The sequence below is a fragment of the Apium graveolens genome, chromosome 2 (genome assembly GCF_009905375.1).
Source record: "Apium graveolens cultivar Ventura chromosome 2, ASM990537v1, whole genome shotgun sequence".
NCBI lineage: Eukaryota > Viridiplantae > Streptophyta > Magnoliopsida > Apiales > Apiaceae > Apium > Apium graveolens.
The window spans coordinates 291,340,193-291,367,179 of NC_133648.1; the positions used below are offsets into that span (position 1 = coordinate 291,340,193).

Sequence of the window (26,987 nt, forward strand, 5' to 3'; positions counted from 1 at the left end):
GGATTTATTCTCAATTTTCGGCTCTAAATCGATCAGAAGTTGTGTTAAATCGATCAAGAAATGTTTCAAATCGATCTGGATTCCTGATCGAAATCGATCAGGATTCTGATCGAATTAACTGCCATCCTACCTCTCTGGTCGATAGAATTTCGATCAGGAGTTGTGCCAAAATCGACCAGGATTCCTGATCGAAATCGATCTGGATCCTGATCGAACTAGCTGTCATTCTGTCTCTCTGGTCAATGGAATTTCGACCAGGATTTGTGCAAAATCGATCCTGATCGAAATCGATCAGGATCCTGATCGAACTAAGTGTATTTTTTACAGTGAGGTCTAAGGTGAGGTAGGCCTGGAATCCTGATCGAAATTGATCAGGACTCTAATCGAATTAAACAAACTTATTCCTTTTTGTTCGAATGAAAATTCGATCAGGATCTTATCCTTTGTCGATCAGGCAAGATTCTTCCCTTTGTCGAACAGGACTCTGATCGAACTAAGTGGCTTTTTACCCTTATAATCGAATGAAAATTCGATCAAGATTCCTATCTTTTGTCGACCAGGACTTTGATCGAACTATTTCTTCAAAATTTTGGTTGATTTTTGACCTTTCAGTTTCCATTCCTACTTCTAGAATATCCCTAAAACTTCCCCATGGTGGGCTTTCCTCAAGTTGGGCCTTGCTTTATGGGCCTTAAACGGCTCGTATTCCGAGCCTTTCGCCTATAAAAGAGAAGTGAGAAGTGAGAATCCTCACTTCACTTCTCATTTCTCAAATTATCTCTCAAAAACTCTCTCAAATTTCTCTCAAGTTTCCTCTCTTAGGAAGGCGATTTTCGGCGACCTCAGCCACCGCAATTCCACCACCTTCAAGCTTTTTCTGGGTTTTAAGCCTTCATTCGAAGAATATCAATGGCGGATCATGATATAGCTCGTTTGGGGAAGATGAACAGTTCCAAGAGAGGTACTGCCATTCAAATCAAATCTTCGTACACTTTTTTAATTGATATGATAAACTCTAGAGGCGATGAATATCCCTTTTTATCTGAATTAGATTCATACAACCACGGTAACACTTTCCACGAGTTTGAGGGTAGAATTGAGTCCATGAACACCACGTATAAACTTCCACCCCACCTTAGGATTACCCCAGCCGCCCCTGGGGATAGGACATATAACTGGGAGGGCGACACTCTGTTTATTTATCGAGGAGTCCTGACCGCGGGTCTTAGGTTCCCATTTCACGAATTTATTCCTCTTTTACTTGTAGACGTAAAAATCAACCCATGTCAACTCCCTCCTAATGCATGGAGGAATATTATTTGTTTTATGGTTCTGTGTCTTAAAAATAAATTTACTCTTTCCGTAGCTGTCTTTAGGAAAGTTTTCCAATTTTATAACAGTTCCTTGGGTCAACCGGGCTGGGTTTTAATTCGTTAACGGCCCAAAATTCCCCATATTTTTTATAGCAAATCTATAGTTGAGAATAACCCTAAGTGGAGGGACGATTTTGTTAGGCTGACCTGGGCTGGGGGTGATTGGGCCACACTCTTCCGTAGGCCCTTTTGCAAAGTGTCAGATGGTAGTCCTGGTAGCATCAGGTTAACTGATGAGGAGGAGGTGGCCTATGAAGCCCTCATTTCAGATGACGGAAAAACAGATACTTGGACCCTTTTAGAGGAGTTCTCGTTGAAGAAAGTTGGTATCTTTCAAGCCAGTGATAAGGGTAAATTTATCTATGCAACTATTTCTTTCCTCCTTTCTATTGCAACTTTATTATCTCCAGAATTTTCATACTTTTCTTCTTTTTCTTTCAGCTTGCGAGGCCATCAACAACATCAACAGGCCTAAGGAGGGGGAATCTGGCCGCCAGAAAAGGGCCAAGCTGTACAAAGACCCCAGGAGCAAGGCAGATGCTCCTTCCTTCCTTAGGCCCCATGTTCCGGTGGTCGAGCTGGGGGACGATATGGATCCTCCACTCAAGGTGCACTCCTTTAGGCCTAACTGGGGCTTTAGGAGGAGCAATACGGTGGTTGGATCCACCAAACATTCCAAGGATTGGTCGTACCATTCCATCACTCCCTACGACTTCACTGACATTGTCACGGGGAGTGACATTGAGTCTATTGAGCTTCTGGGTTCTCAAGACCAAGCTGCGGTAACATACCACTCCTTTCTTTTTAAATTCCAACTTTCCTATTTTTATAAACTTGTATTAATTCATGTTTCTTTGTGCAGAGCAACACCTACTTCCAGGCGGCCCTTCATCAGGCTAGGTCCTGGAAGGGGAATTCCGATGAGTTCGAAAGGGAGATGAAGAAATGGAAGGAGAGGGTCGAGGTCCTGCAGAAGAAGTTAGAGACGAAGGGGGAGGAGCTGTCTAAGGCTCATTCTGAGCTGGTTAAGCTTAGGAGTGATAAGGAAAAACTCATTGATGATTACATGGATTCTGAAAAATTCAAGAATCTTATGGAAATCCACGATGAGGGTCTTTATTCTCTACAGTTTACCCAGGGATGGGATGCAGCTGTGAATGCTATCTCGGAGAAGCATCCTGGCTTAGTTGATCCCAAAGACTTTATAAGTCCTGAGCAGCCAGAGACAGAGGATAGCTTGGATGCTCTCTTCAACTCTCCCCAGCCTGATGATCGTATTCTGGATCCCAGCACTGCCTCTCCTCCTGCTTCTCCCGCGAAGGATGCTGAGAAGGAAGGTGTCGAGAAGGAATAGGGGAAGGAGGGCTCTCAAATGTAGGAATAGTGTTTCTAGTTTGTTATTTTTATTCATAACTTACTGTTTGAACTTATTTGTATCCGGAACTTATTACCCTTCGGGGTTTATTTATGCTGCTTTCGTCTTCATACCCTTCTCCTTTAATTTTTCAGCACTTATTATGCTTTTTAAAGAGAATGTTCAATGACTTGAACAACTTGGTCCTTTGAGTTGTGCAACAAGCACTCCATATAATAGAAGAATTCTTGAAGTCTTCTTCTTTTAACGATCAAAGCATGATTTTTGTTAAAATCACACAAAGCATTATCACAACTTAGATATCCAAAGGTTGAAATAATTTCAAACTCATTACTATAAAGTATGGTTTTCCAAAACCTTACATGGTATGGGTTCGACCCTTAACAATAATGAATCAACAATGTAAATCCTAATGGAATTAGAATATAAAATCCTACGCAAGCAAAGCTTCAAGGTGCTTTTCAACCTACTTGTCATTTTGACAAGTGAGAATTGTGTTCAACTGATTTATACATAGTAAACCTTTAGGTTTTGTGCATGCCAAGTTCTCGGGACTTCAAAACCATCCATAGTCTCTAACTTGTAGGTTCCCCTTCCTTGAACGCTTTTAACCTTATAGGGCCCTTCCCAGTTTGGGGAAAGCTTTCCTTTCTGCCCTACTCCAGAGGCTTCCACTTTCCTAAGGACTAAATCTCCTTGCTTGAAGAACCTTTCCTTAACCCTTACGTTGTAATAGAATGAAGTTTTCTTCTGATAGTTCACTATCTTCGCATGTGCTTCATCCCGTACTTCATCGATTAAGTCCAAGGCTAATCTTTGCCCCTCCTCATTTTCCTCAACATTAAAAGACTGGATTCGGGGAGATGAGTGTGATATTTCTACAGGGACAACTGCCTCTGCCCCATACGCCAACATGAAGGGAGTAGCTCCGGTAGTGACTCTACAAGTAGTTCTGTAAGCCCAAAGTATTGGGAGTATTTCATCCACCCAATTATTCCTGGATTTCTCAATCCTCTTCTTTAGTCCATCCAGGATTATTCGATTTGCCACTTCCGCTTTCCCATTAGCTTGCGGGTGAGCTACGGAGGTAAATCATAACTCAATCTCATTCTCATCGCAATACTTCTTGAAATCCTCATAATTGAATTGTGTTCCATTATCGGTAACCAGGATACGAGGAATTCCATAACGGCACATGATGTTTTCCCGCAGGAATTGTGCAACCTGCTTAGTTGTGATTTTGGCCAATGGTTTGGCTTTAATCCACTTAGTAAAATAATCAATGGCTACAATAAGGAACTTTCTTTGTGCCGAGGCCATAGAGAAAGGTCCAAGTATATCCATTTCCCACATAGTAACGGGGATGGGAGAATTGATGGAGGTAAGCATCTCGGGGGGTGTCTAACGACAAGTGCATGCTTCTGACAGCGGTCACACTTCTTCATATACTCTTTGGCATCATCCATCATTTTTGGCCAATAGAAGCCCAAATGGGTTATCTTATGAGCTAGTGCTCTGCCCCCCAAGTGTTGCCCACAGATACCTTCATGCACTTCTTCAAGAGCCAAGTGGGCCTCATCGGGCCTGAGACATCTTAAGTAAGGAACTACATAAGATCTTTTGTACAAAATCCCATCTATCAAGTAATACCTTAGTGCTCGAACAACCAACTTCCGTGCTTCAGTTGCATCATTTGGCAACCAACCGGTTTGAATATGGGTCTTGATGGGGTCTATCCATGATGCCCCCAGTCCTATAGGAGCTAAAAGCTTAACATCGATGCTCCGTGTCTTCAGAACGTGGAAGTATACACTTCCTGAACTTTTCTCTATCTCAGATGAAGCAAACTTTGACAATGCATCCGCCTTAGCATTTTCCTCCCTCAGGATGTGCTCAATATGGCACTCATCAAATTGAGTCATCACCGCCCTTACTAGGCGAACATATTTAGCCATTGTATCATCCCTTGCTTCAAACTCTCGCTTGACCGGGGATATTACCAACTTTGAGTCTCCACGGACTTTTAAGTTCTTGACCCATAGTGTTCCTGCTAGGCTGAGGCCAGCTATCAAAGCTTCATATTCTGCTTCGTTGTTCATAGTTGGAAAGTCTAACTTCATAGCATATTCAATTAAGAACCCGTCGAGGCTTTGTAAAACCAAACATGCGCCACTTGAATTTTTTTTGATGCTCCATCAAAATAGAGGATCCAATGATCCTTTTTCTTAACTTCCTTCCCTTTATCCCCTTTATCACCTTCTGTGTTTGGAGGTATAGTGTCTTCCTGCCCCCCGACTTCTTGGTTGGGTATGGTACATTCCACCACAAAGTCAGCTAATTTCTGGGCTTTTATTGCTGTTCGTGGCTTATATTTGATGTCGAATTCTCCCAGTTCTATTGCCCACTTGATCAGCCTCCCACTAGCCTTGGGACTATGAATAATATTTCTCAAGGGCTGATTTGTTAGTACTTCAATCTTATGAGCCTGAAAGTAAGGACGTAACTTTCTTGAAGCCATTACCAAGGCTAAAGCAAACTTCTCAATAGTTAAATAATTCAACTCAGCTCCATGCAGAATTTTGCTAACATAGTACAAGGCTTTCTGGATTTTAAGTTCCTCTTTAACCAATACAGCGCTCAAGGCATTCTCTGAAACAGCCAAGTACAAGTATAAAACTTCGTTCAGAGCTGGCTTGGCCAACAACAGGGCATGGGACATATACCTCTTTAATTCCACGAATGCCTTCTGGCTTTCCTCACTCTATACAAAATCCTTTACCTTCTTTAAGGACTTGAAGAATGACAAGCACTTGTCCCCAGACTTGGAGACGAATCGCCCCAACGCTGCAACCCTTCCAGTGAGCTTTTGAACATCTTTAATAGTTTTAGGTGGTTCCATGTCTAGGATTGCCTTTATTTTATCGGGATTGGCCTCAATTCCTCTCTTGGAGACCATCAATCCCAAAAACTTTCCAGATCCTACCCCGAAAGCACACTTTGTAGGATTCAACATCATCTTGTGGTACCTCAGGACCTCGAAAGCTTCCCTCAAATGGGTTATAAGGTCAGTCTTCACTAGACTCTTGACTAACATGTCATCAACATAAACTTCCATGGTTTTACCAATAAGATCCTTGAAAATTTTGTTTACCAACCTTTGATAGGTGGCTCCTGCATTCTTGAGACCAAATGCCATAACAAGATAACAATAAATACCAAAGTCAGTGATGAATGATATCTTTGGGATGTCGTCCTTGTGTATCTTGATTTGATTGTATCCACTAAATCCATCCACGAAGCTCAGCATCTCATGTCCAGCAGTGGCATCTATCAATGTATCTATCCTTGGCAACGGAAAATAATCTTTTGGGCATGCATCATTTAGATCAATGAAGTCCACGCACATTCTCCACTTTCAATTCGCCTTCTTTACCATTACAGGGTTTGCTAACCATTCCATAAATTGAATCTCTTCAATGAAACCAGCCTCTAAGAGCTTCTCTACTTCTTGTTTAATAGCTTTTTGCCTCTCCGGAACGAAGCTTCTTTTCGTTTGCTTCACTATCTTCCGACTTGGATCTACATTCAGCTTGTGAGTGATCAGTTCTGGGTCTATACCTGGCATATCAGTCGCCGACCATGCAAACACATCACTATTTTCTTGCAAAAATTTCACCAACTTCCCTCTAAGGGGCTCCTCTAGTGTGGCTCCAACAAAAGTCACCTTCTCAGCATCCTCGGGGGCTAAAGGAATCAAAATCAAGTCTTCTGTTGGATTCCCTCTTTTCTCATCATTCTCTCGGATATCCAGATCTTCAATAGGCAGAACCTTCCCCCCAACTCCATCTGCCCTCAATGAGGCCACATAACAACTTCTAGCCATTTTTTGATCTCCTCTTTCTTCTCCAATCCCATTCCTGGTAGGAAACTTCATAATTGAATGGTAGGAAGAAGGTACTGCCTTAAAGGCATGTATCCCTATTCTTCCCATAATCGTGTTGTAAGTTGAACTAGCCTTCACCACCACGAAGTCCAACATCTGTGTTGCTTGCCTTGGCTCATATCCTATGGTCGTTGGCAACTTAACTATCCCTTCCACGGGGCATTCTACTCCTGCAAATCTATATATCGGCATGTCAGTCGGGGTCAATTGTGAATCATTGTAACCCATCCTCAAGAAAGTATCATGAAGCAAGATATCCACTGAGGCTCCATTATCTACAAGGACCCTCTTCACTGGGTTATTCTCTATTATCGGTGTTATGACCAGCGGGTCGTCATGAGGAAATTTCACACCTTCCAAGTCAGAATCATCAAATGTCATTGTCACTTCTGTCCTAGCCCTCTTCGGGGCTTCCCCGACAATGTGCATCACTTCTCTAACATATGCTTTCCTTGAATTCTTGGATAAACTAACAACAGTTGGTCCCCCAAAGATTGTATTTCTCACGGGTCCCCTAGGTTGGGGATTTCGCCCTTGATCATCTTGATCTCTCCTACGATCATCAAAGTTCTTTCTCACGTTGTTGTTCCTATCTCCTCCATCTCCAATGTACTTGTTCAATCTTCCTTTTCGAATGAGGAATTCAATTTCATCTTTCAATTGTCTACACTCATCGGTGTCATGACCAACATCTTTGTGAAATCTGCAATACTTGCCCTTATCGAGTTTGGCAGGATCAGCCTTCAAGGGCTTAGGCCAACGAATATCTCGATCTTTCTCGATTTCCATCAAAATTTGGCTTCTAGGAGCATTCAGCTTAGCATACTCAGTAAACTTTTGTCTAGGTCTTCCCTTCTTTGAGGTTGAGTCATTGCTTTGCTCAGTTCTAGGATACTTGTCCTTTGCAATATATTCCAGATCGGTTTTCCGCTTCTTGCCTCCAGCGGGCTCGTTACTTACTACGGTCTTCCTCATGCTCTCTTCCACCTTGATGTACTTCCCGACTCTATCTTGGAGCTGCAACATGCTTTCAGGGGGGCATTTGGCCAAGGACATCTTGAAGAACTCATCCCTAGTTTCCTGTTGCAGTGTTATCATGGCTACCTTGTCGTCAAGGTCCGGGACTTTTAAAGCTTCCTTTGTAAAATGATTCAGGTAATCTCTCAAGGATTCCTTCGCTCCCTGCACAATGCTCATGAGGGATGCTAAACTTTTCTCATGCACTATCCCGCTGATGAACTACATAATAAAAGCCTGACTTAACTCTCTGAAGGACCCAATAGAGTTCGGGGGCAAACGACTATACCATCTTTGAGCCATACCCGAAAGGGTTTGAGGAAAGGCCCGACACTTAATAGCGTCATTCACGGGCTGCAACAACAGTGCATTGGAGAAGGTCCTGGCGTGATTAACGAGATCTCCCGCTCCATCATAAGCTTTGATGGAGGGCATCTTAAAATTCCTTGAGATATGGGCATTCATTATCTCTTTAGTGAATGGTGGATTAGGTTCATCAGGATCTCCAAGGGGAAGAAGATTGCTTGGATCAGCTCTCGGGACTACAGCCCTTCTTTGTGACGGACCATCCAGGTCTATGATTGGAGGAGTATTTATCCCCCTACGTGGTAATGGGAGTCTGGGAGCCTGGTGCGCCTCCAAGTCGCGCTTCAGCCTTTGAATCTCAGCCTCGTGGACCTTGATTCTCTCCTGCACCTCTTGGGGATTCACCCTTCGGGTACTCCTAGGATGTTGGTTTCCATTAGTCATCGGTTCTTTGCCAGCACGTCTCCTTCTTGGGGCCACTTCATCGTCCGAAGATTTGGAATCTCTCTCAGTATAGGGACCAGAAAATTCCTGATCCTCCGGGATGGGAGCCAAACCTTGAATGTAGGGGGTGTTTGCCTCCGTGCTTCACTCTGTCTAGCTTGCCCACTTCCCCCAACCTCGCGGTAAAGGGGCATCCCATAAGGGGGGTTAGTAGTCACAATAGTTGAATACTCATACCCAATGGGTCGAGAATTCATAGGTATGTGTAGCTGCTGAAGTTGGGGATTCGTCCCTTGAGTTGCCGAGGGAATCGTCCCTTGTGGCTGAGGTCAAGTTGCCCCTACATGGGCTTCTCCTTGGGTGGCGGCATAGGTTGAATGCAGAGGTACCTCCACGGTTGACGAAATCGTTTGGGTTGTCCCCGTGGGTGTTCCTCCTTCAAGGGCGCTGCTTGTTCTCCGTGTTCTCGCCATGGTTGTTGTTGTGCTTTCCCACAGACGGCGCCAAATGTTATGGATAAAAACCTAAGATATATTAATTGCTGTATTTTATACTAAGGTTCGGGAGTTCAAGACCTTTAATGGTTACTCTCGTATTTCGTAGCTTAACTCTGCCCTTACGAGATGCTTACGTATCTCTGTGAATTAGAGAATCAAGCCAAAAAACGTAGTTCTGATTGGTGGGGGTGAGACCCCTTATATAGATGTTGGGATTCCTTGAATTGGACTTGGGTTAGGAGACTTGGTGGGAAAGTCTCTGAATTAGAATGGACTTTGGAGTCGTAGGAAGTAGGAAGCTGATTCCGTATCCCATGAGGTTCCTTGGAGGCCAATCTACAAGGATTTATATCCCCACTAGGACTCATCTTAATAGCTGTTTTTCTCCATTATTAATTAATTACGAATTTAATTAATATTCAGGGTTTTGGGCCTTGTTAACTGGGCTTCGTTACTGGACCATATCAGGCCTAATTAATTAGACATTAATTATTTATCTAGGCTATATTTAGGCCCATATCACCCTTAATCACATATTATAGATTAAATTAGAGGCATGTAATGTGTCATCCTCGTTAATATTTAATCCAGGTTTCTTTGATCAATGAGTAGACAATCGTATCAAATCAACATTTGAGCGCAACCACGCATTTCATAGTATAGCTCGCACAAGAGGCCAATATCACATAATATAGGAGGGATAATCCTTTCTAGATCATTCATAATATTATATGATTCATAATATACCTGAAACACACTTTTATAATTACCCGGTCAAAGGTAACTTTTAATGTAATCAAAGTACGTTAATTCTCGTATAGAAATATAATGATTTCAAGTCTAAGGACCACTGTGAGAATTACTTATAACACGCCAGACATGTAGAATCTCATATTGGGTCTGTCTAGCACAATGTATAATTACATGTGCTTGTGTTTTCGACTTTAGTATCACTATACCTATGATCTATGAGATGTGATATTAGTTAACAAACATACTAGTTTTAATGCATTATTATTGCCCCTTAATTATAATACCCACTCTATTTTCTTTTATATGACGTTTGATTTTTGGGCACACACTTCTAAGTGTTTTGACCACTTAGTTAGAATAATAATTTTTAAAATTTTATTTTTGTGAATAAAAATATATAACTAAAATTTTAATTCAGAAAAAGAAATTTTTAAAATTTATTATTTTAACTATATAGTCAATGAATTTAAAAATGTGTGCACAAACGTTAAACGATATATAAAAAAATAGAGGGAGTACTCGATTAGGAACCTTTAGTAATATTGATACTATGTTCATAATCTCATTTCTAAGTCATGTACTTAGAGATATATAATGCATTTATTAATCTAACATTTATATCATAGTAAATAAAGACATAATAAATAATAAACAGAATAATTGATAGAACATAAACATTAATAATCCAAATGTCTTAATATAAGACATAGTATTGTTGTCTCCAGGGCATAAACATTAACAATATCCCACTTGCACTAAAGTCGGTCACCCGTGTATCTAATACACATGGAACTAGTATGATCATCGTGCTTCTGCTGAGTAACTTGACTTTTATATCTTATAATTGAGTAATTAATTAGGCTAATATAACTTACAAGACCATTATAAAAAATAATTATTTGATATAACAAACCTCAGGATGAGCGAGAATTAAAATCAGGGTCCAAAACGATAAGAGTAAGCGTGAGATAACTTTAAGTCATTTCATAGTTTTTAAACATTTTATTAATAGTAAGACGTAACAGGTCATTTGGTTCAGGTATCAGGTATGAGTTTTGGTCATTTCAAACTCAAACCTAATGTTGGGTTCTGAAATTTAATCTTCCAAAGATATATCTCAAACCCCCAAAATATGGGTTTTTAATATTCTGATGGTGAGGTGGAAATGAAATATGGGTACAAGTAATCAAATATATTTTTCATTTTGTAAACAATTCTATATAAATATTTAACACAAAATTAAATCAATAAATCAAAACAATATAAAATTATGTTAATATTAAAATTAATTTTAATTTTTAAACTAATAAAAAATTAATAAATTAAAAATTTTAATTAATTTATTCATTCTGCCGCTGTAGCATTATGCCATGGTATGACAAGGCAAACAAAGTAGCCGTTTTGACCAGAAACTAGTAATAATAACTAATAATCCCCTTCTTTTCTTCTTTGCGGTCTCGACGCTCACGGCTAGGGTTTGCTTTTTCCTCTCTCAAGGTCATTTTAATTCCCCTCTTTTTCGTCATTTCATTAATCCACATCTATAATTAGATTCTATATCCATTCATTTTTATGTTTTTCTTCCGCTGCTTGTACTTTCATATGTTTTGTTTATATATTCACAAGACTTTTGTGTTTTTAGATTCACTTCTCGGATCTTCCTCGTGTTTTTATGTACATCGATTGGAATCTGATGTATTTACTAACATGTTTAATTTCATTCTCTGTATTATTACTGCAGTTTTTTTTTTAAGTTAAGCCATCCATTTTTGCAGAGTTGTTATTGAATTGAATCGTACTGGAATTTGGTTCTCGAATGGTTCTTTTCATTAATTGACGACCTCATAGTTTGATGTTTTTGTTATTCATGTCTGTCATATGTATCAGTGTGGTTTAGTTTCGCAGTTTCAAGTCTTTTTCGTTTGCCAGTGTATTATGATGACAAGTAACAGTAGCATATTACCTTTTTATATAGTTATAGTTTTTTGATTGAAATGCATTTTTATGTTTATTAAATCATATTTGTAGAGCACAGGGTTATTACAAACCCTTAGCTTGCTAATCTGCTAATGTTAGATAGCCGATGTTGTTTCTCTATATTGTGCCAATATATTGCACTTGCTTGTTCATTCTTCTGATGATTCCTGTATTTGCCACCAATATTTCGGTTTTCTTTGTGTAAGGCTGTCATGTTGGTAACAGGGGCCAGAGAGTGCAGTAAACCAAGCGTTTAAATAGTATGCTAGGTTTTTTAGAGCGATGCTTTGGTGTGCTTCTATTTACGAAGTTTATCTTGTATGCCTCTGTCCTTTACTTGTGACAGTAGAAGCAGGGTTAGCTGATACCCTTGTTATTTTATGGTTGAGTTTTGTAGTTAAGATATTGGGATAATGCTACATCATTTATTATTACATAGTTCGACTTTCTATAATCTATTCACTTTCATCTACAAGCAGTTTAATCACACAGCTCAGATGATTTATTTGCTACTACTTTTGATGCTAGATATGTGATGATGAATGATGCAAGTTATTGTTTCGTTTTTACAGGTTTGAATTGGGAAGTAAGATGGCAGGTGGTAGGGTTGCTCATGCTACTTTGACGGGGCCGAGTGTGGTGAAGGAGATTGTTATTGCAACTGTGCTTGGAATGTGTGCAGGTGGTTTATGGAAGATGCATCATTGGAATGAGCAGAAGAAAACTAGAACATTCTACGACCTGCTTGAGAAGGGCAAGATCGGTGTGGTTGTGGAAGAGTAAATACCTGACAACATAATTGGTATTTAAACGTTTTAAGTTAATTAGCATATTCTCATTGAGATTGAATAATAAATTCATTGTACTGTGCTTGATTTCTTAATATCGGTTGTGATTTCTAAGACTTTGTTCAATGTTGCCATTGTGATGCTATACTTTTTAAAATTTTATCTTGTTGAAAAGATAAGAAGTTCTATCACCAATATAAATGAGCTTGGTTGATCAGCTTTAGTTTTTCACCTTAATTAGTGCCAGTTTGGTACGCCTCGACTTGGTCTTTAATCCCCTTCTATATTTTTTTAAAAAATTATGTAGTGTATAAAATGTTTAGTTACAAAATAACCTTCGTCACAACCACCTGTTAATTTATGTGATTGCACAATATATGTGTTGTCTTGCAGGGAAACACTATATACTTCCATCATATATTATTACCTTTGTCTTGTTTTTCGTTTTATGGCAAGGAAATTTTGAGTCATGGGCGAACAAATCGAATCAGACTTTAAACTGTTGTTGAACTTGAACAATAAGTATATTTTGTCAGAACTTGAGATCTATAATATAAAGAACTATTCTGATAAAATTATAACTGAGCCTGACTCGAATATTAGGTGGACACATCGTACATTTCGATTGTTTTCAGCAGCCAGACTCGAACATTAGTTGAACATATCGAACATTTCGATTGTTTTTCAGCCTTAAAGGTAATGGACTGAACTTTTTCTTATCAGACTCTAACTCCAGCGATTCCTTAACAAACTGAACAATGTGTCGATAGTATTATTGGACATGATTTCTTGTTCAACTCAAGTTTGTTAACATATTGAAGCAGCTGAGTTCGAGCCCAGCCAATTTGCATGATCTCAAATCTCTAAATGCAATGATCATAGTTCATTTTGTATGAAGAATCGGCAAGCGCATCTGCAAGATTAAACTCCTATTTGCTGATAGTTCATGACTCAAATCCAAATACGTATATTTTAATAGTTAAATTTTAAATTTACTTGATTGACCATAATCTCATTTAATTAAAAAACCCAAAGTTCTTACTTGGCTTTTCATTACAAATAAATAAAAAAAATCGCAAACTTTCTAAATTTTTACATCTATAACTCTTTTTTCTATCATTTTAAAATTCAAAATTTAACGTTAATTTATTGTCTATCAGATGGTACTGGTCTTGATTTCCCTAAATCTAAGTACCTTTAGGTATCCAAACAGTTGTGCAACCATGATGAAATCATCTTTAAATTTATTACGACAATTAAAGACCACTGGTTTTTTGTTCATGGGAAATTCATATATTCAAGACTAAATGATATCTGATGTTACAAAATCTTCTGAGAGAAAATTTTGAGATGTAAAGAGGCCTGGAAAAATTCAGGCTCTAATATCGAATGTCTGTTGTATACTGTCTTTCCCTCCACTTTTAGTACCAAATATGGCAGCAATGGTCTTGGAGACTTTTTTTACTGAGTAACTATACTTTGTTCCTGAACCAAGCTCTATTGATAAGTTTTTTCTCCAAGTCCTTGTAAATCTGCGAAATACAGTAGAGTGAAATAATAAAAACTGTAACATATTTTCAGAGGTCAATGTATGAGCACAACAAACATGCACTTAATGCAGTGAAGGAAATGCATAAATAGCTGTTGCGGATTGAAGGACTGGCTTGTTATCTTCTTTTACTAAATATTAATCTACAAGGCTAAATGTTGCAGTTGCAAACAAATATATTCATGACAGATAAAATGAAGCTGCTCATGTATGTCGACAAGGATGATTAACGTTGAAAATTCTGCAATATTTCATTATACTCCTATCAATCCAAAATGAGATTCATTTTGAGTAGCAAATCCAGATGATAATCATTCTTTAAAACATAATGTTTGTATTGAAATTAACTATCTCGAGGATACTTCTTAACCTCGTTATCTGTGCCCTGTGATCCTTTGTCCTTTCATATACAAGTGTTTCTTCATAATGTTTATCTCTTTGCCGCATACTTAATTTTGCATACATATAACATTGTGCAATCTAGCTCGACTCACGTTGCCATTAAAATGGAGCATAGACTAATATTGGTCTATAAAGTTATCCAGTATCCCAACAAAACGCCCCCGCCCCGACATCAGATTCTATCACGAGTACGTAACACTAAAATGAGGTAGGCAGCAGGCCCTCCATCATGCCTATGGCTGTGTCTCCTTCCAAAACCTCAATTGCTATTTGATTTAAGAGCTTCACACAAGGGCCATTCTTTGGCATGTTTTGTTTAGAAGTTCATTACCAAGTACTCTAAAATTAAAGAGGATATCATTTGATAAATGTTTTTTACTTATAGTCAAATGCAGGCATGCAACATATATAAGTGGAAAATTGATTTTACCATAATGATGATCTTCTGATCGACTGAAATGTATCAGATTCAAGATGGTCAAGCTCCTTCACTCCTCCACCAGCAGGAACTGCTTTGCTTTCTGAATCAGTAGGTTCTTTGGCTACATCTTTACTAGATTCAGAACTTACATTTGCATCGGAAGTGTTTATGACACAATATTTCTGAAGCCATCTATCAGACTCCCAGAGGACATGCATAATACTCTCACGCGCTGCATAACCGTGGCTTTCAAAAGGTAGGATCACCAGGCGGCAGAGTGCACCATGACCTTTTAGCGCGTTAAAAAAACGATCCGACTGTATTTTTTAAAATATAAAATAGCATATTAGTGCACCCCCCATAAACCTAGGCCACTTAAAAATGTGGAGGCAGTTAGAAATTGAAAACAAGTCAAAGCACATACTAACAGTAGGATCATATATGTGACCAGGTACTAGTGTTATTCATAATTAACATACACTGATAGTCTGATATGGAATAATACAGATGAAGTCCTAAAACAAGAGCTCTCTGTATTACCTGCATAGTAAGTGTTCCCGAATTATTGTCTTCTTCTCCATGGATAAGTAGGATAGGCTTCTTTATCTTGTTAGCAGACATGAATGGACTCATTTCAACATAAACTGAAGTGGCTTCCCAAAGTGTCCTGTCCTCATTCTACATGAATAGCACTAGTCAATTACATAATAGTAAAGTTACAGAGAGCTGATAATACTATTGTGGATTATTATCCTGCCACAAGCACTACATTAAACTTCAAACCAACTGAATATTATCTCCCTGACAATAGCGATATACATTTTATAATTTGCTTTTTAGAATACAAAACTTTAATACCACAAAGGGTTTTAATTGAGCTTCAACCTTGAGTCCGAGATAAAATGTTATGATTACACTGATCAATCAACATAATGATGGACAGTACAATACTAAGTTTATCAAACCAAGGAACCAAATGAATATAAGACACAAGTATATCTAATGTACTGACTCACTAACTGTACGGACCCTTGACAAGTATATATAACTAATGACTGGCATTTCATTCTAATTAAGTTTTATCAGCCATGTAAGAACAATATTAGTGCAATTCACGGTATTTAGTTTTAATATGTAATGGGTATAAATGTCACTTTTAGATAGACTGTAATAGCATTGTTGTGGTGGGACCTGGGAGTAGGATTCTAATAAACTTTAGATATATGACCACTACAATATTGATATATAAAATAAACAGCAAATAAAAGTGAAAAGAAAGACAACAATAAGCATTGGCCATCAATATTTATATCCCGAGTGAAACACCACCTGAAATCCAAAAGGTGTAAGGGTTCTGTTATAGGCTCCAGAACGAGCAATTCCACAACTAAAAAGATGAGGGGCATGTGCCAATAGGTTTGCAGTCATGAATGCACCATAGGAATGACCTCCAACAGCAATTTTGTTTGGATGAGCCACCTAACCATAGTGTGCCACCGAATTGGTAAGTCTTTCTGTCCAAAAGAGAGCAACTAAATTTAAAAAAGTTAGGAGCTTACACCACGGCGTATAACTTCTTCCACTGCAGCCTCAGCACTTGCAACTAGCTGCTCCACGTACCTGTTGGACACATAATATTTAATAAAATCAATTTGGAAAATCCTGAAGAATTCAACAGGAAGCTGGAACCTTGGTATTTCCGTAGGATGAAATCATGAAAACAAACAAGTCCCTCATAATGTTTGGTTACTTTTCTTGTTTATTTTACTTGTGATTTTCTTAGGCTAGATATGGATAATCAATTTTGAATTTACCCCCTTCAAAACAAAAGTGAGGTAAGAATAGAAGATCCAGTTTCAAATATCCCCCTACTGTGTGTCAATATTATATAAGGGTACTGATCACACTGTAGCTGTTCAGACTTCCTCTTATTGACAGCATAGTAGGGGTTAGTCATAATGCCTCCAAGAAGTTAATTCTTTATTATTATTTTATTTAATAGGAAATCCACGAAAACCCAAAGATGGTAGTAATTATACATATAATTAATAAAGATCAAATATAGAGAGATCAGCTTTGATCCACAAAAAAAAAAGAAACATAATTATATAATTAAAACAAGTGAGTTCAACCAATTTTTTTTACATACTTATCATTTGCCTCTTCTTTACCCTCGCCAATGATAGGAATTGTTGGTCCGGACAAGATGGCAAACCTGTAAGACTAAACTCAATCAATATAATTGTCCAAAATACTTATTCTAAAAAAGATGGAATACTGGAAACAGGGCCTTGACAAAGCTAACTCGAATCTACATATTAGGAATCAGTAAAAGAATGATGCATACCCTCTTGCAAGCCAAAGCAGGGCCGATGTTGAACCTATGCCTGAAAACTCGTAAGGTGAACCACGAACTTGGCTTGCAGCCTCTTTGCTTTTAAATTCGCCAGGGTATGACCACACAAGACATGGAAGAGGTCCATCTCTTGCAGGATCATATCCGGGTGGAAGATACAAAGTTGCAGTAAGTTGAACTCCATCCTTCCTCTCGTACCTAATCATCTCTTTCTGCAGAGATGCTAACTGAGGATATGGATGAGGGAAATTTGTGATTTGAATAGCCTTCTTTTCTGGCCAACTCTGCAAGAAATATTGGGTGTTTTCCGTTTTAGATTCTTTAGAAGTCAGTATTTTTAACTTGCTAAGGTTAATATCCCCTTCATCTTGATCAGACATTAATGCAACAACAGTCTCGTAATAGTTTTCTTTTGTGCTCTCCCATATCCGTTCTTTACTCCCTGTTTTTCTGAAATTGAATCTGTAAGACAACTGTTCCCAGTAATTGAATTGTTAACAACAGAATTTTAACAATCACATACTTACATGTCAAACAAATCCAGGAACGGGATGTTTCCTTCTGGTGTGGCACCACTTCCATTAAGCAAAACATACGTGCCATTGTCACCTTCTTTCTTTAATTTGGCAATCACGTAAGTCCCAGCAGGTGTTCTCCGCAACATAGGAGATCCTGGATCAGAATACACATCCTCGAAGGACCTATCAAATAGTATGCTTGGACTCGTATCAACATTCCCAGGAGAGAGAACCCAAGTTCTTATTTGTCGTGTTTTGTACCATGATTCGTAAACTAGAGCGAGCGAATCATCACACCATGAAATCCCTCTGAAACAATTACAGGTTTCTCACATTACATAATGATTAATGTTTTGAAAAGTAAGAAATTAGCAGGATACATTTCATTGCAATATTGTCCTCGTAGAATTGCAAATTACAGATTATGCATGTGCCTCATTCTTGACATTTAGTTTCCGCTGTCAATAGCAAACACAAGTGTGTGCCAACCAACATAAACAAACACACACACACGCCCACACAAATCCATATATATAATATACATACATACATACATATATATATACACACGTAAAGAGATAGAGAGTTCTCGTTTGCATACCCATAACGAAGATCAAGTTTGTGCATGATAGATGGCTTTTCACCTTGAAGAGGCTCAGCAGGTTCTGAATAGATTATATCACGTGGAGACACTTCTACTTTAGCATCGCCGCCGTCTTGTGTTTCCACCCTATCAATAGTTTAACACATAATGGGTTACTACTACTAATAGCACGCTAACATGATTAAGTAAACAAACTACCAAACATAAAGATCAAGGTACAGTACCTATGTTATGTAACTAAAAAAAATAAGAAAAAATTTACAAATTGAAGAAGTCCTGAATTTTTGCTGCTTGCATAGAAGTTATATGAAGATGAGACAGCTCTACTTCTAGGAACTATGAAGACAACCTGAACCGCAAGTCAATCCTAGTAGCTTCAATATAAACTGGCCTTGAGAAACTTCATTTAAGCTAAGAGTTCTCTCGAGAGTTGAGACTCAATTAGGGAGATTCAAGTTTTGTTACAGCACAATCAAAGTTTAAGCGATCTGACCAGGCTTCTGTTTCTCCATTTAATACTTCAAAGATAAGTTATGTTCTTTTTGGGTGTTGCTTACATAGTGGTGAGTTATCAGTTTATTATAATTAAACATGTGCACAATCCAAAATTTACAGTAAAAATATATTAGCACCTCCTTACTAAACTGTATTTCGTGAAGCATGCCATGTTCTCTTATACCACTATTAACCTCAAGTATTTCAATATAACATCATAAACTTGTATAAATAGCTTCAAAAGATATCTACAGAAGACGCAAAAGAAATATGTACCTGAACTTAACTATCAAATTTAACACGTATAGTAATATAGTACGAAGACACATTCATAGTCAAAAAGATGGATCACCCACCTTTGAAGCAAAATATTCCAACTTATGTCTAATGACTTAATGTTCACAGAATAAAGACGTTTATTCTCATTTAATAAAATATAGCTTAATGATGGAAAACAATGTAATATGAATTTTATTAATATTAAAGAAAAAAATTCAAGCTCAGTAATCCCTAACACGATAGAATAGTTCACAGTTTTGTACATCATTAACGGACAAGATACAGGCCATAGAGTGGACATGACATTTAAGGTCATTCAGATTTAAAAGATTATATAAAGGTCTCCCATTATCAGGGCAGTAGAAAATAAACATCAGAAAGGAAAACAAAGAAGTGTAGACATCCTACCAATAGAGTGTTGAAGGCTTATCTGCTCTCCAATTAAGTGAGCGCATTCCTTTGCGAACACTACTGGATGTAATAGGAATGTCCTCAGCAAGGGGCAGATCACAAATTTCTCTGACGAACTTACCATCAGCTGTCCACAAATCAACCTTCTTGGGAAATCTTCCACATGGAACAATGTAAGAGTATGGTTTGTGAAATGAAGAAATTAAAATGTATTTCCTGTCTGGAGAGGGATCTATTGATGTATATAGAGCTGGTGGGCCAATTTCCTTTACTGTCCCATCTAGGGAAGCCAAAACAAGTTGTGACGTAGCATAATAATCAAATAAATCTTCATCATACTCATCTTTGAGTAGATCTTGGTAGGTTCTAACTTGAACAACACTTCTCTGCTCATTAGCTTGAATCTTTGGGCCAAAAGGTACGAAAGGTTTCTTTGGCGGATTGCCACGTGATGAAGGGATGGTGCAAACCAAGAGAGTCGTATCATCCACCCACACAAAACTGAAATTAAGAAAGAGATGTTGGAATTGTCAACATTGCAAGGTGGAAAAGCATATACTGATGATTAAATATAACACTAGACAGTAGACCATACTTGTCGAAAATTGCATTTAGACATATATCTGGAGACTGAAACAAAGGTCTAGCTTTTCCTGTTTCCACATCAGCAAACCAAACTCTGAGCTTACTGCTACTATCATCTTCCTGTTGCATGAAATGGTTGTGAGCAGACAACTGAAAAAGTAGGATTTTATAATGTAGAGTAATAAGCTGTCTAAATTATAATTTTTTTTTTCAAATCACTTAAAAGTAAAAAATACTGAAAAATCAGCAAGAATTACTGAAAAGGTGAAACATTTCACAGTGGAATCCTTGATATAGCCAGTTAGCAGAGGTCAGAACATTTTCAACTTAGATAACACTCATATTGCCATATCTGATAAGTGATATCTCTAACGCCTTAACATACATTGTGTACACTATTTATACAAAAAATCCATTTTCCCCATTTACCAAATTTGTACACCACAAAATTATAAGCACTTGGTAAAAATAGAAAATATAAGGTTAATAAACAGGGCTATATGGTGACAAGGTGTCAATGAATATGCTTCATAATATTATTTTTAAATGATAGCTAAAATTGTGTTAAATTTTAATTTAATTTGTGCCCTGTTAGACACCATAGCAGCATCCACATCATCAGATGACCTAAATTGACCCTATCCACACTACTAAACTAACCCATAAATCTTATGTCTCTCTTCAATCTTTTTTTATCTCTGTCCACCTACATAAAAATCAGTAAGTGGGTGTTGGTGAACACATATAAGTGGGTATGGATGTATGACTGGAATTACTTGGTGGTAAGGATATTAAAGAGGTAAGAAATCAGCTCTAAATAGGTCATTCATATATCTGTGTATCTATATAACCTATTATGTTATGTACATGAATTACTCGTTATACATGCGTGTGCGTTTTCATAATTTTTAGGATAATCAGGGAATAAATAGTTATTCATTATTAATGAATTTTGATGGAATTTGACGACATTGATTGTTATTGATGGGTTTTGTCAAAATTTTGTTCGTGATAATGATAATTAGGTGTTATTCATTGTTGTTGATTTGGGACAATTTTTCGGGGAAGAAAATAATGGGACGAGGTTATGAATGGGAGGTGCTTTGTTCCTATAAAAATGCATGAATTTACAGGAGAAACTACAAATTTTTCGGTCATAAAGATGAATACAAGTGATGAAGATGGGTGGAGATAAGTGATGAAGAAGAATGACTAAAGAGAATAAGAAGTCAGGTCAAGTTGTAATTTAACGGATTCGAGCTGGGTAGGTTTACCCGTTTAGGTTGAGTAGGATATGATTCCATCTGCCATGTCAATGTGCCATGTCAATATCCATAAATATTTAATGTGATTATAGGATAAAACCTATATCAGATGTTTATAATTTTCAGAGGCCACTTGCAAGTTAAAACTAATTTCGTGTAATTGTCCATTTTAAAGTAATTTTTAAAAAAAGTCAGAGCTGATTTCATTTCAGTGATGACGTAGACCACTAGCCCATTTTCTGCACTAGAACTTTGTTATGCTCCAATAAAAGAGTCCGTTATGTTGTCGATAAACTATAATGTGGAATGTCAAAGAATAAATAATAACATCAAACCAGCAATTTAGTTTTAGTAAGTGGACACATCACCTCACCAACTCGAATGCCAAATGATAAGTAACGGGCATCTGGCGACCTGATTGAAGACAAGACAAATTTAATCAGATTACAGAAACCTGTTAGCATTACAGCATAATAACAATTCAAGATAGAATCTTAAAGTTCAATGAAGAAACGGGTAAATAAAAGTGAGAGAGATTTTCAATGGAAATTGGAACAGGAAGTGCAACAAAAAAAAGTATCGATGAATATAAAGAAATTTTAAAATAATCCGTGACCAGTAAGATTCTCCCATCTCTTACTTATCTGTTGGGCACACTCAGGACGTGCACTACATCATCAGTCATCTCCAAACAATGCGTTAAAATAATTTCAGATATATATTTCTCCCCCTGCTCCCCATTTTATCAAACTAATTTTATAAGGTTTCATACTAGTGACATAAATGTGTAAGACACTATCTGAAATTCTGAATTTAATAAAATTCTCTTAACAAAAACTGTGTAATCTTTTCAAATACTAAGCTAAACCGAAACTACACTAGATATGGGTTCTAGACCTGATGGGTTGGGCTTGCTCAAACAGAAGATGAAGGCTTTAGCGAACCAAAAGGTTTACAAAGCCAAAAGAGTTCGTAAGAAGGAGATTGGATGATATGAGTTACCAGGTAACAAAGTTGATTTTAGCACCATCTGGGAAGCCATGAATCTCTTTCTCTGGTCCAAGTGTACCATCATCAAGCAAGTCATGGATTCCTATCCCAGTGTAAAATGACCTGTTAATGAATAGAAAGTAAAAAAGTTAAACATAATACAGTCACAGTACACGAGACCTAAAAACAAAAATCAAGAGCAAACAATACATATGCAGGATTTTCTTTGCTGCACACATGTCGCTGAATTCTTACAGATAAGAGTTTAAGATAAGAACTGATGGCATAAAAACGCACTCATAAAACTTGGAAACTTGTGTCTATAGTAATTACTATCAACTGAAAGTCTTACGTCGGTACAATATCTTTTTCAAGTTAAAATGGTTTTGTGAAATGGAAGAAGTGCTCAATATTAAATATATAGATCCTTCTACAAATAGAAAGTCCTTTTACATTCCGAAGTAAGACGCAAAGTATAGAAGGCATCATTGATTAGATAACAGACAAACAAAACCATATCCGGACACAAATTATTATCTAATGCAAAAAACCAGAAATCTGTAGGAACTCACATCCTACTCCGCGTATTACATTTGGCATCAATTCGTACACCAGCAAGCTTTTCCTCTGGTCTTGCCAAGTCCGATAGAGGAGGCAAAGATCTCCGCTTAAGAAACAGTATCTTATCACGCCTAGGAGAAAATGATAATGCCGGAAGAGGTGGGGCATCAACTATATCTCTAATTTCTTGAGGAGGTAGCCGATATCCGCCATCCAAAGCTGTCGACACAATTATAAATAAAAAATAAGACTTCTAACATCAACATCAAAGTAGCCAAGAACCATGTGTGCGTACAATAAACCTAACTGCATACGCTGATATGCACCAGAATCAAATGTATGTGTGTATGAAAGTGTACAAAGATATCATTTTTCTAATTGATCGAGCTTATAACTTCAAATTATCAGCAACCCTTCTCCCAAATTATCAAAAAGATCAAAATTTAGCATTAAAAACTACAATTTCTTAATTTCTAAGAAAACCCAAGTGCACAATTAGTTTAAAAATCTCTGCTTTACCAATAATTAGCTACCAAAACATCAATAAGAATCAAACAAATAAGACAACAAAGATATATACAATATAAACAAACACACCATCATCTTCATATGTTTGAGTTGGGGGTAAAGCAGCAGAGCCATCTGAGCCCATATTTTCAGCAGCAAGAGCATTAAAGCTAGAATTGGTTGACATTTTTCTGATGGGTTTTCCAAGAAAATGAGTAGTGCGTTTTAGTGAATTATTACTATGAGAGTGGTGGATAGAAAGAGAGCGAATTGGTATAGAGATATGTTGTTTGTAAGTAGAGAGAGAGTGATGAAAAGAAAGAGGGGAAGAAGGGAGAGATGATAAGAGAGAGAAGCGATGATATACTTTGTGAAGTCGCATGACTGCAAGACTTGGGAGAGGTCAGTTTTTTTATAATCGTTTAAAGCTAAGTTCCACTAGTGTCGGGTACTTTAGATTCTTTCTTTATGCAGTACAAGAATGTGGAGTCATTGCCTTACATTTTTTGTCCTTTCTTTTTCTTTATTTACTTTTTAGAAGAAAAACGATTTCATAATATAGGAAGTGATATTGGATGTTGAATCCAATTTGTATTGTTAAACAATTGTATTGTTAAATAATTTAATTAATTTTGGATGATTTATGTTTATTAGAATGGGAGTTGCTCAAATAATAATTTTAATTATAATGAGATATGAGATTAGAGTTTAATTAGATAGGGAGTTGCTTAAATAAGAATTTTAATTATAATGATATATGAGATCTAATCTCAGCCTTACATTTTATAATATTTCTCTTTTAATGTTATTGTACAAATCTTTGTACCGACCAAATCTTTATTTTTCCCTTCTATCTCACTCTGTCTCTCCACCCCATCGCCTGATGCCGCCGATCCATCACTCCTCACCAGACTATTCATCCCCCTCTCTCCATCTTTATCACATACCTTCACCGCCGCACCTGACATCTTCTTGTTAGTTAAAACAATCGCGGGCCTTTTTTATTTCAAAACCGACGATTTCAAAACTTTATACAACCTCCGATTTATATTTTTCATCACAAAAATTCCACCATCCTTTAATCATTTATAAACTGATGTATCACAAATTTCATTTTTGTTGTGCAGTATTTTAGTAGTTTTAATTAGGTTAATTATAGATAACTGTGATTGGTGGGATTGGTTAATGTTCTAGGATAATTTTTCGGTGGTATGGTGGATATGTGGTCTTTATATAGTTAATATGTGGTGGTTTATATTTAAATTTGGTGGTTTTCGTTATGATGTTGATGGTCAGAGTTTATGAAAGGAGTCGGTCAATTGATTTGGTGGGCCGAATTAGTAGCTGAATGTGTTGATTTTTTTATTGCTGTCGGTGATTTTTTGTTTTCAGATGGTGATTTTTTATTTTTCGGTGATAAATTTTGGTTTAACGGTGGTAATTTTGTGTTTAACGGTGGTGATATTATAGTAGTCGTCGGAGATGGTGGTGGCTAGAAATGGTGGACGTCGGATGTAATGGTTGTCGATAGGTGGTTGAATTAGATAGAAGATGGTGAAAAAAATTAAAAAAATAAATATTAATTGAACGGTGAGAGATGAACAAAAATGCATTCAAATAAGTTAATATGTCTATATTTCATATCCCACAATATTGTGGGTTCTCATTGGGGTATTAATTGTTCAAATTGGAGATAAATATATGAGAGATCAATATTAATTATTTAAATGAGAACCAAATCATGCTGAAATATGAAATCTGACTCTACTTGACCATCTATATACTTTATATTTGTGTCCCATCACTCACTAAATTTATTATTATTTAATATAACTATCATATCATTTCTAAATCAATCACCGTTGACTAGCAGAAAGTCACCACCATCAAATAAAAAGTCATCACTGTTAAAATACCAAAAGTTATTACCGCAAAACAAAAATCACCACATCGGCCATCGGTATACTAAAAATCACCATCTGAAAATAGAAATCATCACATCTGCCTATTATCTCTGTCTACCAGATTCAACCATACGGTGGTGATATTATTTATGCCTTGGTTGCCAATGACGGTAAATCATCTAAAGATGAACTAGAAGCTCAGACTCCAGTTGTTTAAGTTATTGAGCAGAAAAATAAGGAACCGCATAAGCAAGTCATATTGGAGCTAGAAGAGCATGAAATCTACACCCTTGATGAACTGGATGAGATGGACCAGTCAATAGCTTACCTTGCAAGAAAATTCTTTAAAATTAGAGTTAAAAAGCCAAAGTACTTGAAAAGCAAGGGTCAGACATCCAAAAATAACAACAATTGGAAAGGAAAAACTCAGTTCAACTCAGCTGAAAAAAAGTTGTTATAGAACAGGATTTGTTGATAGATCAAAGATAAGATGCTACAACTGTGATGCGTTAGGTCACTTTGCCACCGAGTGTATAAAGCCAAAGAACGTGAAAAAAGACAAAGCTTATTTGGAATTGGAAGCAAAGTATGAAGAACTTTTGAGAAATCAACAGGGAAAAGCTTACATTGCAGAAGGCAAAAGTTGGGATGGTACAAATGAAGAGGATGACAGTGAAGAATATAGAAATTATACTCTCATGACTCTAGAGCAAGGAGAATCATCTGCATCCAAATTAGAGGTACCAACTATAACCATAATTGATTAAAATACAAGCCAATATAAAGAAACTGTTAAAAAAATGAGTGTAGAGATGTTTCATATCCACACAAACATGATGGTAGCTACTGAGAAAGTGAGTAAACTGTCAAAAATAAATGAGAAGCTTGAGAGAGAAAAACAGGAGCTAGAACTGCAACTTGTTGGTCTTGAAACAATCAAACAGGAAAATGAGTACCTTAAGAACAAGCTGAAGTGTGCTGGAGAAGTGGAAGCAGTATTAAGAGAGAAGATTGAGAAAAATGAGTTGAAGCTCAAATCAATCAAGAATGCATCTCAGTTGGTTGGACAATATCAAGAGAAAAACAAATTATGTGCTAACATAGCTATTGGTTTGGACTATGAGGCCTTGAATTCTCACAAGAAAGTTGAAGTTGACAAATGAAAGAAAACAGTGAACCATGATGTTCCTGTAATACTGAAAAATGTGTGTGCACCTTTATTCAAAGCTTGTAAGGTGAATTTTAGTGAAGAGGAGTTGGTCATCAAGAAAGAAATTGCAAATAAAGACAAAAAGAAGAAAAATGCAGAAACCACTCATGTCACCAAATGTGAGAAGAAGCCTATAGTGAGTCAAGCTACCAAGACACCAACCAAGGAGATCAAGACCGAGAACACTGGAAAAAGGAAAAAGAACATGAATGGAAAAAGGTGTAAACAATAGCAACAATTATGCCTATGTTGCAAATGCTCCAAGGAAACGATGTCAAAAATATGGCTCACCCAATAATCTAACTGACCTTTGTAGAAAGGCTTTTAGTGAGCCAAAAATTGGAGCATGCAAGTACAATGAGGATGTTGCTGAAGATACCTATTCCTTCTATGATAATTTTGACTGCATTCCTTATAATTTGAAGGTTATGACAAGCTGTCAAAAATTAAGAAAAGA

The 26,987-nt window shown here is 37.1% G+C and overlaps 2 protein-coding genes across 2 annotated transcripts; one reads left to right on the forward strand and one right to left on the reverse strand.

Annotated features, from left to right (window-relative positions):
* Positions 1-11,068: 11,068 nt before the first annotated feature.
* On the forward strand, positions 11,069-12,690 carry LOC141708590 (cytochrome c oxidase subunit 5C-like). The gene is made up of 2 exons (XM_074512294.1): positions 11,069-11,205; positions 12,258-12,690. The coding sequence occupies exon 2, from the start codon at positions 12,277-12,279 to the stop codon at positions 12,466-12,468; it is 192 nt and encodes a 63-aa protein (XP_074368395.1). The 5' UTR covers positions 11,069-11,205; positions 12,258-12,276; the 3' UTR covers positions 12,469-12,690.
* A 1,007-nt stretch (positions 12,691-13,697) lies between these two features.
* Positions 13,698-23,850, reverse strand: LOC141708591 (putative glutamyl endopeptidase, chloroplastic). Its single transcript, XM_074512295.1, has 15 exons — positions 23,507-23,850; positions 22,921-23,128; positions 22,361-22,471; positions 21,727-21,772; positions 20,104-20,213; positions 19,506-20,009; positions 18,321-18,449; positions 17,729-18,028; positions 17,193-17,651; positions 16,995-17,060; positions 16,405-16,465; positions 16,175-16,324; positions 15,386-15,523; positions 14,855-15,162; positions 13,698-14,005 (listed from the first exon to the last, which is right to left on the reverse strand). Coding segments are annotated over exons 1-15 (2,883 nt in total). The 5' UTR covers positions 23,799-23,850; the 3' UTR covers positions 13,698-14,004.
* Between the last annotated feature and the right edge of the window lie 3,137 nt (positions 23,851-26,987).

Bases quoted from the DNA above. Each gene is read 5' to 3' on its own strand.
- LOC141708590 (XM_074512294.1), top strand. From the start codon at position 12,277: ATGGCAGGTGGTAGGGTTGCTCATGCTACTTTGACGGGGCCGAGTGTG.
- LOC141708591 (XM_074512295.1), bottom strand. From the start codon at position 23,798: ATGCGACTTCACAAAGTATATCATCGCTTCTCTCTCTTATCATCTCTC. The intron at 18,450-19,505 runs GTAGGATGTCTA...AACTATTGATAG, and splicing joins AAGCCTTCAACACTCTATTG to GGTGGAAACACAAGACGGCG. The intron at 18,029-18,320 runs GTATGCAAACGA...TAATTGTTTCAG, and splicing joins AAACTTGATCTTCGTTATGG to AGGGATTTCATGGTGTGATG.